This window comes from Anneissia japonica, unplaced genomic scaffold (genome assembly GCF_011630105.1).
Source record: "Anneissia japonica isolate Jap-2015-1 unplaced genomic scaffold, ASM1163010v1 scaffold287778_len1315358_cov176, whole genome shotgun sequence".
Taxonomy (NCBI): domain Eukaryota; kingdom Metazoa; phylum Echinodermata; class Crinoidea; order Comatulida; family Comatulidae; genus Anneissia; species Anneissia japonica.
The window spans coordinates 432,207-444,825 of NW_022702824.1; the positions used below are offsets into that span (position 1 = coordinate 432,207).

At 34.4% G+C, this 12,619-nt stretch overlaps 1 protein-coding gene across 2 annotated transcripts in view; it reads left to right on the top strand.

Annotated features, from left to right (window-relative positions):
* The first annotated feature begins 595 nt into the window (after positions 1-595).
* Positions 596-12,619, top strand: part of LOC117104047 (transient receptor potential cation channel subfamily M member-like 2) — a 58,441-nt gene continuing 46,417 nt past the window's right edge. For both annotated transcript variants that reach the window (XM_033244703.1, XM_033244704.1), the window contains exons 1-5: positions 596-831; positions 1,577-1,760; positions 6,934-7,114; positions 9,515-9,693; positions 10,476-10,653. In XM_033244703.1, the coding sequence (XP_033100594.1) occupies positions 692-831; positions 1,577-1,760; positions 6,934-7,114; positions 9,515-9,693; positions 10,476-10,653 (862 nt within the window). In that variant the 5' untranslated portion in view covers positions 596-691. The remainder of the gene's footprint in view (positions 832-1,576; positions 1,761-6,933; positions 7,115-9,514; positions 9,694-10,475; positions 10,654-12,619) is intronic.

The following is a 12,619-nucleotide window of genomic DNA, read 5'->3' on the forward strand; positions in this document are numbered from 1 at the left end:
CAAAAACGCTATACAGCGTTTTGGTTTTCGAGTATAGTACGCAAAACATCCAAAATCGGAGGGTAGATTAAAAGTTTTGCTCTCTCTTATAGTAGAGAGCTTGTATTAGAGGTTTGATTAAAAGTTTGAAAACTCTGATTTTTGAGTTTTCGCGTATAGTATTAGTATGCAAAACGTCCAAAATCAGAGTTTTGGCAGCGGGTGCAGACACTCCAAAAATGGAGTAACTACATGGATATTGTACAACTCATTTTTCCTAGACACTAAATGGGTGTTTGACAAAAATCTTGGAAACGGTTAATGAGATTGTTGAATATTTAAAATTTGGGAGAGTGTACCACCTTTTTTTTCATCTTTTTTCACCAGTTTTTAGATATTCAAAAATCTGTATCCCATTAACCATGTTCCCTTTTTCATAAAACACTCTTTTTGAATCCAAGGAAAATCAGTTGTACAACATATCATTTTTATTCTTCCTGGCTTTTAGAAATTACAGTATTTCAGTGGGGATAAGCAAAGCTAATATGAAAATCAACAATTTATGAAAATAGCATCATCTGAGTGGGTGGCTGACAGATACGTTCCTGCTTCTTGCTCGTGAACCCCCGTTGAAGTCACACTTGTGAAAGATTCTATTTAAGACAAATATAATTTAATCTACAGAACATCTATTTCTTATTAAGTGAGTTCAATGGATGATCAAATAGTTTTTTCTTTAACTCTGAATCATCTTTTCTTATTCTCTCAGAAAAATTCACAATGGATTCCAGAGAACATATTCCAAAGAGAATGTATTCGCTATGTAGCACAACCGCCTCGCACAAATGACGAGTAAGCATTATGTTTTATTTGACTGTACCTATTTAATGTAGCTAGCCTGGCCAGCCTAGCCTGGCCTATCCTCCATGTAAAACCTAGGCCTATTAGGACTATTGTCCTAGGAAATCAGTCAGCGAATTTCGGAAATAAGGGCCGCACAGATTTTGTGCAAGTTTTAATCAATCAATCGATCATTCCAGTGTATTCACGATATACTGTAGCTAGTTTCAGCAATTAAATTACTTTACAACTGTTTACAGTAAACAAAATTTATACTGTACACCACTAAGACAAGTTCAGCAAGAAGTTGGTTTAAATGGGAAGTGACATAATTTCATGGATTTAACCTTCCGGAAAAAGTCAGTCCTGCATCTTTTTAACCAATCAAAAGATTCATGTATTAGGTTGAATAATGACACGACAAATCTAGCTATGCTCTTGGTAAGTGCTAGACAACGTGACGCCTCCTGTTGACTGAAGGTTGGCAGTCTGAACGGATCAGCATTGTGTTCTGCATAGAATCTCATCGACCGTCTGGCGTAGTGATTGAGTGATTGCCTGGCTTAAACAGTACTATTTTTCGGTACCCCCACCTCCCCGCCCCAGCGTATGCACGTCCGAGTACTCCGTTTTTATTCCAATGGTTTTTACAAAAAAAGAAATCAATAACTTGTAAATATACTGAAACCAGATGAAATTTTTTGAAGATCTTAAATAAAATACTTACAAAATATATTTTTACCAAAATTTTATCTAGCCCAAAGGATCCATTGTGTTATTGTGGAAATAGAAAATCATCCCACGATGAAAGTTACATCCGAGATGAGATCAGAACTACGAAGTGGAATTGGTCGGACACAAAAACTACGCAGACTACCGCTTATGGCGAAGTTGAATTTGTAGGAGCTATTGGCAATTCTGCAACTCTCAACCGAAAAAAGGCTTGTGTTACAAATTATTTGTATTAATTTTATATTTCATTTCATTTATATTATTTGAAAAGAGGTTACTCCCTCCTCCACTGATCCCTTATTTCAATACATATAGATGCCTGCTCCCAGAAATAGCCCACGACCTACTAAAAATACAAGTTGAGCCAGTCTATTATGTATTCTATCATTTTATGGCTGTTGAGAAACCAAAGCTATCTTTATTCAAATTAATAAAAGTCACAGCCACAATACTTACAAAAACAGATGAGAAAGTTTAAATTTAATTAATTAAAGAGATACATTTTTAAAAATATTAATGCAAACATTTTTTTTGTATTACAAGATCAGCATCGAAAAAATTAATCAACTGTTTACAATACATCAAAATTTTGAACTAGACCTGTGCCAGGGCTGTACTTTATATTGTTAGTTAATATAAATTATAATGTGTAATATTGTACATGTGCGGATCTAGCAATAAACAAAGTAGGTAGGTAGGGGCTGTATGTGACTATGATGAATAGCCTATGTGTTAAAAAAAATCGTAATTGTTGTATTTCGTGCTTGAACAGTGTGAGCAAGGGACAGGGATGCATTCTATTTTATCATTTCTCCAAATAAAAAGATCGTAATCTATATTAATGATTAGCTTTATTTTAAAACTGGAAAACTTGTTTCAACAAAAGTTGTTCTTCTACAAATCCGCGAAGGAGAACCAAACAAACAACAAAAAGACAACAAACAAAATGTAATTAACAAATTTGAAAGCGAAGAAAAAAAAAAACTTGCACGCATAAGGCTACCATTAAGTTAACTGTTTAACCAAAAATTTACATTTAAACAGAAATTAGGAAAGGTCATCGTGACAACGAAAATGTGTTGTGTTTAGAAAAGTGGGCCTACTTTAGAGCAGGTCCGGTGGCCGCTGGTCCCATATATCGTAAACGATCGTTTTTCTTTCATTTGTTCAATCATAAATATTATTATTACCGCCTTTACAACCGGTTACAAATGATTAAGACATAAATAAGCAAGAAATTCATTTATGGAACCGTTATTGTGAAATTTTTTCAATTGGTTTTTAAATTTGCATTTTCAATTTGGTGAAAAAAAAAAATTGATCCTAGCATGAGCGTAGAAGTTCATCCATTTAAGTAAGTATGCCAACAGCCGCGTGTGTTTACTGTTGGAAATGAGATTATATTATGAAAATTGCTCTTTTTCAATTTTGTAACAGGTCGAACTGCTTTCTTCATACTGATTGCATATAAACGCACCGGAACGGGGGAGGGAGGGAGGGTAGGAAGGGATGGGAGTTGTATATAGTATATAAACAGGTGCCAGTACAGAGCCCAATTCTACTGTCGCACGGTGGGGGGAGGGGTGAATATAAACAGATGCCCGTCTAGAGCCAAATTTTATTATCACACAGGCAGTGGGTAGGGGAGTGGGTTGGGGTTGTATATGAACAAGTGCCAGTCCAGAGCCCAATTTTACTGTTGCATGGAGAGGTTTTTATCTATTTTTTTTTTTGAACTTGCAATTTTTAGCTTAAGATGTAATTTTGTGCAATTTTCTTGTAAATTTCTCTATTTCATTCATACTGTAATTTAATTAATCAATTTGTAATTTTGATGTAATTTATCGCAATATATTTGTAATTTTCTCTTTTCCTTTTTATACTGTAATGTTATTTATCAATTTATCTTTCGCTTGTTTGTATTTTTCTATATATTTATATGTATTATAAGACATCCTGTAATTGGCTTCCGCTGTTGGATGATTTTTGAAATAAAATAAAAAAAAAAAAAATAAAAAAAATTTCAATTTTGGGTACGGTGACAATGGTCATTTTTGCTCATTTTCTCATTTTCGTTTCCCCATACCTCAAAATTTAAGTCTCTGCTAACTCAAAAAAATTTAGTGTATAGCCTGTAACTAGTGCTTAAAGAAAATACAGAACAAACATTGTGTAACTTGTTACTTTTGGTGTACAGTACGTGGGTCACAAACATGGCTCAAAACGCTTATTTTGTCTGTATAGTTGTACATAATGTGATTTTTAAGATAGTAATTTTTCAAAAATTTAAATGGTTGATATTTAATGGGTGTGTGAATGATATGTGAAAATAAACATAAAACATAACACATTTAACCTAATTTGTAGTACAAAGTCTCATTTATGTGATGTGTCAAAGTATAAGAAAAGTGATCATCATTTTAGTAAAATACAAAATTTTTCATAAAATGAAAACTGTTCAGCCGATTTTCTTCAAATAAAAAGTATTTGATTTTTTTTTTGTCTCTTTAGTAATACAATCAAATTACTGTAGATATCTAGACATAAGAAAAAAATCACTTGGGATACCTAATTTGAGGCTTTGCCGAGCTTGTGTACTCGAGTCGATTCTTGATGTTTTTGTAATTATTCTAGCTGCCCGGTTTTGGAGAATTTGGAGCTTTTTGCTTATGACATGACAATATTCAAGATTAGGAGCCATTTTAATAAGTGATTTATATAGTTATGGCTCCCCATCTTGAATAAAGAGATTTATATAGTTTGCATATGAACCTCTTTTAGAATAATTTGATTAGTTTTTTTTCAGATAATGTATAAGCTCTGCAGAGCCTTACCATTTACATGGTCTATCTGGGAGTACCAGGACAGATTTTTATTTATGTCTACACCAAGATGTTTACAATTATGTCTCCATCCATCTTTATATTAATTTGTACATCAGATATGTTAGATAGTTTTTTCCTAGTTCCTATACCATATATTCAGTTTTCTATATATTCAAACTTACAGTAGCTTATTAGATAAAAGCCATCTTTTAATGTTTATCATATCATTATTAATTGTGTCTGTTAAATGTTCAATATCTTCATCATGTAATAAATTGTGGTATCATCAGCATACATGGAGACAACTGTGGGGAAATCATTATTATCATAAGAGGAAGAGCAGAGGTCCCAGTATTGACCCCTGTGGGATTCCACAAGTGCTGTAGCATTCTTGAAAGCTAACCCCATTTACACTAGTAATATGAATATGGTTTTGAAGGTAGTTACTAAACCAGTTGATAATATTTTCATGAAGACAGAAGGACTTAAGTTTGTTGATTAAAATATTATGGTTTCGTTAAGTCAATCATTACAAGCCCTATATATTATTCCTTATCGAGAGCATTAAGCCGGTCTTCTGTTGTATTGAGGAATGCGGTGGCTGTGAAGTATCCTGGTCTGAAGCCAGATTGATTTTCGTATAGCATGCCATTATAGTTTAAAAAAGGATAAATTTGCTCAAAAACAGCTCTTTCAATTGTCTTTGATAATACTGGGAGGACTGAGATTGGTCTGTAATTTGTAAATTCTGTTTTTTTACCACCTTTGTGAACTGGACAGGTTCAAGCTTTTTTCCAATTTTTTGGAAAAGTTAAAAGTTAGAATTGACAAATTTATAATATAAGTTATGGGATAGACAATGATATCAATGGCAATTATTTTGAGATTGGCCGGTATCTCATCAGTTCCCATGGCTTTTATGGATGAAAGAGAATTTAACAGTTTATTATAAGTGCATTACGATTATAGACGGTTTGTACAACGTTCGCACAACGTTTAGAACGGGAAGACGTTGCGTTCATAAATAGTCAGCACAAATCATTTATGAATTTATGAATATGTCAGTTCCAATCCGTCCTCAACCCGTTTAACCCACAGTAAGTTTCAACCCGTTTCAGGATGTTTCTAGGCGGTTGGCACTACGACAAACCAGTTCGTGCTAAGTCTTGCCTGTTTGCACTGCGTTCTCAGGCAGTCTTTAACACGTTCAGAACGGGGATCTGGATCATGTTACAGCCCGATCTGCTATAATACGACTCCTATCTAGCCCGACTTGGTGGAACGTAACAACATCGGTGTTGGATCGAACTCCTATTTCCCCCTTTCGCACAGCGTTCAGCTCGTTTTTGACTCGTTCATTCCATGTTCGCAGTACGGCAATCTTGTTCAAAATACGATCTTACCCAGTCCTATTTTGAACGGGTAGAACGGGATCGAATTTTAAACATAGTCGACGTTCTGTACCACCTCTCCCGCCCTTGCCCGTTCATACTAAGATTGTATTCGGTGTATACTATGTCCATATTCCGTTCGTTGCCGTTCTACCCCGTCCTCCAAAACGTAGTGCGAACTAGTTCAGTGTGAAAGGGGTATAAGACTAAGAGTAGGCCTAGCCCCTATGTAAGACTTGCAGTGTTAGGCCTGGTAGTACAATGTAGTAGCAGTACTCCATTTGGACCAACATCAAGCTCCGATGATTGTCGCCATTTTTTTCAGGCTCAAATTGTTTGTAAACATTCACTTGGAGTATATGTCGACCACCTAATTTTGCGATTTTCTTTAAAAATATTGGCTTATAGGCCTACTCTGGAAAATATGGTAATAAATACTGACTGGAAATGCTCAAATATATATGCTTCTTTAAATAAGTGGTTACATATCATGTGTTTTGATCTCAATCGTGTCGCAGTGACGGCTGCTGCGACATCACCACCAGAAACAGGAAGTCATGGCTGACCTTATTCATGAAAAAATGTTGATAACCTCAAGCAATCATATTTAGCAAATATTTTTTGGATTGTTTTTATCGCCAACGTCTTTATTATTCATCAAATATGCAAGATATTACCAGCGGTTCAACTTCACACCAGACGGTGGCAAGGGGGTAATACATGCACAATTTAAGCTTTCTACAAGTCATTTTACTACTAGTTTATGTGTTTAAAATAAAACTCTGTGACCTTACTTTTTTATGCTGACGATGCCTATGTGTTAACAATATAAACAGAAAGAAAATGATTGCAAAAAATATGAAAATAATACTTCAAAAATTTAAAAACATTAAAAGAACAGAATAAAGTTATTAATAATATTATTGAATAGTGATATTGACAATGATTATTATTATTATTGTAATTATTGTTTTTGCTTTTTTTTTTCCGTTATTAAAATCATGTGGTCTTCAGAGACTTCTAATTGCTCATTTTGTTACTAAACTTGTTTTTTTTTTTTTTATAATAATGATAATAAATACTATAAATGAAATCAGTTCTTATGATAACGATCACAGTAGATGTTAATATTTATATCTATAATAGTATGTTTATATCTACTGTAGTATGTACGATTGGATCATCGGACGTACCCTGGCAAAGTTCTTGAACTTCTAAGGGACCACTGGAAGCTGGGGGTACCTAAACTTCTTATCTCTGTGACTGGTGGTGCCTTAAACTTCCACATGAACTCCAGGCTGCGAGAACTGTTTAGGAATGGCCTAATCAAAGCAGCACTCAGCACAGGTAGTGAATAATGTAGATTATATTTCAATTAACTTTAAAGATGTATAATTTATAAATCATGTGGGTTTGGTATGTAGAAACACCTTCAATGGTGATAAACAAACAGGTTTTATTTGGAAAAAATGTATGTTATCTCGATAGAGACATAGGTTTTTCATATATATGTTACCTTCATTAAATACTATTTATCGTGAGTTAAGTTACCTGATATATGTTAAGAATATTATAGTGTCACTTACAACTCTATTTACCTGTATAATAAGGACATCCTGAAGAAGAGTTACTACCTGACCTTTGATTCTTGCATTTCCTGACATATACAAGTTTTTCATCTGGTTTTTAATAGACAATGTCACATGATTAAGTGCGCTCTCAAATTTAAGTGCTGCTCTTGAATAAGCACCACACCAAACCTGATTTTTTTTTATAAGCGTCACTCTCGAATACAGTAATCGCTGCAGCGCTTAATTGAGAGTATATATTGCCCCGTGTGAAACACTTTGGGAAACGGGCTTTTAAATACAATGATACAGTGTTAAAATGAATAATTAACACAATGAAGACACAAGTATTTCTTTATAAATGTTTATGGTGACTAAGACCTATGATAGGCCTACCGAACTATGTGGGATAGGTAACATGGGAATAAATGTGGAAAGTGCGACAACAATATTTTTTTTAAAGTTCCACTTTCGAATAAAGGCTGCTCTCAATAAGCGCTGCAATGAAGCCTCCAAATCGAGCATTTACGGTATTCGCAAATTTAATTGGAATTAAGATTTGACAATGATGAAAAATTATACCAATGTAAGATTGGAAGAGCTAAATTTTTATCTGTGGAAGTCCAAATGTTTAATTCTATGAAAAACAGGAAAAAAATCTCAATATAAGAATTTTTTGTTTTAATTTGATATATACAGTTTGCCAAAAGAAATTTTGCAACATAATTAAAACAATAAAAAAAATTAAATTTAAATATATACAACACATCATAATAATTTAACACAACTTCCTATATTATGAACAGTCATCTTATATACAACCAGCAAGGTTTCTCCATAAATCAGCATTTATGTGTTCCTGTATCTATCTCCAAAGTGTCCACTAATTAATTTTGAATACAAAGGAGTATTGTTTAACCCCAAGCAAAGCAATACACACCAGCGTGCTGGAATTGAATACAGGTCTCCTTCCAATTAAAGACCTGGCACTTTTGGGACAGGGGTTTTCATGGTCTTTAGCAGCTTTGGTCTCTAATTAGAAATAAAAATAAAAGACATTTGTTAATTTGGGACCACAGAAAAGTGGTCTTAATTGGAGGGGTCTTAAATTGGGAAGGGTCTTTCATTAGAGGGAGACCTGTATTTCAAGACTATCATTAGTGTTGGATTACTAAAGCCGGGAACTGACTGTGTCGTATGATTGTCGTAAAACCATGTTGCACGACGATTCCAACTCCGCTCCCTGTGAGCGGTGGACAACACAACGCCGTTTGCTGATTGTCGGTAGCCGTTTGAATGGATCGTAATTTAAAAGGATCTATTGCGTGCGCATTGTCATTACTGTGATAATGAGAAAATTCATTTCAAAATTACTTTTTATGATTTTTTTTGTCATTTTCAGAGAATAATACATCATTATTTGGTTATTTTTTCAATCTTTACTGTGATAATGAGAAAATTCATTTCAAAATTACTTTTCAGATTTTTTTTTTGTCATTTTCAGGGAACAATACAAAACAAATTACACACTTTGCCTTACTATATCTGTGGATTTAGGTAATTTAAAAACAAACTGAAAACAGATTGGTAGCTCAAATTGGATTGGATTTATTCGGTGTGAACACGTAGGATAACCCACAAAATCTAGAAGACGACTTTTCTAGTGTGGTCGTTCTCCTGGGGATTGGGCAGTACATCTGTTAGCAAATTAATGGCTAAAAGTCCGAAGCTACTAGGGAAATATCCCTGCACCCCACATTATAGACTTGCCACAAGTCTCTAATTATAGGTTTTCCTAGTTATTAGTTAATTTTGGAGAGCGCCACCAGCGATGGTATATATCGAGAAACTTTTATGCGAATCCAAGAAAAAGTATACTATGAAACGCCAAGCAAATAGGTAATATGGAACGCCATTGGTGTCAAAATAGATTTAAAGACAAAGATTAGGGACTGGAACCCAGTCTACCCACATTAAAGGGAACACCCCAAAACATTCCATCCCATTTAGGCCTTAGATCCTCAATTACCACCCCTGCAGAAAACTTTGAGATCTGCATTTGCTGGAGTGTACATTTCCTCCACAGTAATGTAAAATCTGCAGGTTAAAATGAGACTGTGACCTTTGTGAGTCTGAACAAGAATATTATTATTATAATTGCAAATATTGTATTCTTCAGGAGCATGGATTATTAGCGGAGGCATTAATTCTGGCATTATGAGGTATGTGGGTGATGCCTTGCCGCAGGATTATGCCCTAGCATCTGGAACCATGAGTAGGAACAATTTTGTCGCCATTGGAATAGCATCGTGGGGTGTGATCCATCAAAAAGAAAACCTAACAAAAGACAAAAATAATGTATGTGTAATGAATAATCATCATATTTAATGTTTTTGATTTAAACTCAATGTTACCTGTTTTTTGCTTTTTATTTTGGAAATTTTGTAAAATTATTGTAGATTTATTGCTATATAGATTGTAAGTTCAAAATAAATTAAAACATGTGCACGGTTCATACATTTAAAGTAGTTCTGTCAAAATCACCATTATGTTATGATTGTAAAGATCATTTGTTGTTTGCGTCATAAAAGTGGAAATTTAAGAGAAATTCCAACTTTTAAACATCATTTTCTTTTGCTTTCTTATGTGGCTTCACAAGGTGAAAGGTGAGGTGTGCCGGAAATTAATAAGCCTGGTAGTCGTTTGTTTATGTGAATCACAGGAGATATCGCAGTTGGTTTTAATGTAGCTTCCTTTGGTGAATAATCGCCTACAATTTAGTTGCTGTTATCAATTGACTGGAACAGTTGTAGGGTTACCATCAAATGAGCAGGTTAACGGCATAAACCCCTCCCCCCTTTTTATACTCCTGGGTGAAGTGAGGCAAACGTGCGTAAAGTGTCTTGCCCAAGAACAAAAGTAATGCGACGAGTGTCGGTCTTGAACTCACGATCATAATAATATAGATATAGTTCATATACCTGTAATACCCCCATAACTAATTATATTTTCATACACAGTTTTACGTAAAAGGACAGAATTTTGAAATTTAGGCATACAATTACTATTGTACTGTCTTTTCTTTACTGTTGTTAATCATTTAAAAAAGAAAAATAATAGATTGTGTATCTTTTATCTAGCCCTATGGTCCAGCAAATTATCGCATGGATGTCAGTGGTAGTGTAAAGCTAGATCCAAACCACACCCATTTCTTACTCGTCGATAACGGTACTTCCGGAAAATTTGGTACTGAAATCAGACTTAGAGCAGAGATTGAGAACGTTATTGCAAAACAAGGAATTGGTGATGACAAGGATGGTAAGTTTGGTAAAATTAATTCATGCAATATTCAAATAGTTTCATCGGGTCGGCTTATTGTTGTAGAACTGTTTTAATCGTTAATTAACCAAACACAATTAATGGATGCTAATTTACTGCAAGCTTTTGTTGATGTAATCAACAGCTCACAAATCTCAACGAACTGATGTTGATAACATCAGAATATAGTTAAAGTCCCATTCCCGGCAAAATTTCAGTTGTTAAGGAAAATATAATTTTTGTATAATGTTATAAAGATTTATAAATATAATACGGAATTGCTAGTTTAACGGAATTTAGACATTCCTAAGAATGAAAAAAATGTGAAATAAGACTGAAATTTGATTTTTTGTGTTCCACACAAAAAATAAATGTGGATGAATTTTCATGTTTGACTTTGCGATAGGTCATAAAAAGAAATATCGTAGGCGCCGAAAACATTAGCCTATCCAACGCTGCTAGGCCTAGCCTTACCTCGATTTAAGTTCTGTTATCACATATAAAAACGGCCAACATGATATTTTCCATTGCTAGTAATGACACTTGTGAAATATAATATTTCATAGGAATTATTTCAAATTTGTTAAAAAACTGATTCTGACTGAGATTTTGACACTTAAACATATCTCAGCCTTAATCGAACGACCGCATTGTGCGAGATGCGAAGTACAAAAACTAATCTCATTAGAGAGGGCGCACTTTATTGACTGTATAAAGTATACATAAAAGCGAGAGTATTCCAGTGGATGCGATCTACAACCTCTGAATTTGCCTAGTAACGATGAATTCGTCGAGAAAATTGTAATATTTTTTGAGAAATAGTCTGTATTTCTCATTTTTTTTATTCTTTTGCGTAAACCTAAAATTCATGCCAATATTTTTCCATGATTTGTAATAATTGGAGTAATGCAAATGCATATTTTCTAAAAAGAATCAGTTTTTAGTGAAATTTTGCCAGGAATGGGGCTTTAACATCCATTGTGTTTCCTTTATTAGTACCTATGCATGTAATGCAATAGGAACTATATTGTAATCACTCTGTCACATTTCTTTTGTTTTTAGTTCCTATGCATGTAATGCAATAGGAACTATTGTAATCACTCTTAGTCACATTTCTTTTGTTTTTTTATTGTGTGTAGTGTGTGTGTGTGTAGACATTTATGCAAATGCACATGCGTCAAAGAAAAGTTTTCCGACATTTTGTTTTACATCGCGATGTGAAGTTTCTGCAGAGTTCAGTCAGGACTCACGCTAACCGACCGGAAAGTCGGCATGGATGAAACTATTTTGGTTTTACGACAAAAAAATTCAACTGCTGGAGGCATAGGTATTTTGAAGAAGGCCTAAAATAAAACTAAAATGTTTTAATACTTGCTGAAATACATCGTTTTTTCATTTAGATCTCCATTTTTCACTAAGTCCATGCGATGTTTTTTTCTGTTGTATACGTATGAGTAGTCATATGAAGGTACTATATCCCCGACAGTTGGCTGTGCAGCAATGTACCTTTTGAATGCAAACTGAAAACAGGTGAAAATATAAAGGCAGCCGACTGTCGGGTACATAACGACTATCTAGCTTTCCACAAAAACATGAGGCCTAAGCTAGGCTTAGTGTATTACTGCGATGCGAGGGTAGTTAGATCGTTCAATCAATGATATCATGTTATCGTGTTGTCGTCTAATACAATTAAATAATGTGTGTAATATTTAAGAATGCACCACGTTGGTCGCTTTCTTTGTTATGCGGTAGTAGTATACGTAGCAGAGTGACTACAGCAAGCTAAGCCTAGCCCAGGGGCTAGACCGTGTACGTTCTTGATAATCGAAATGAAAGCTTCGGGTGACAGACGATTGGGCCCAACTGGTGTGGACGATCGGACCCAAGATAGCTTCAAATAAATTGTAGGCCACTGCCACCACCCCCACTCCTGATATCGTTCCAAACTACTGTAAAATGAAATTAC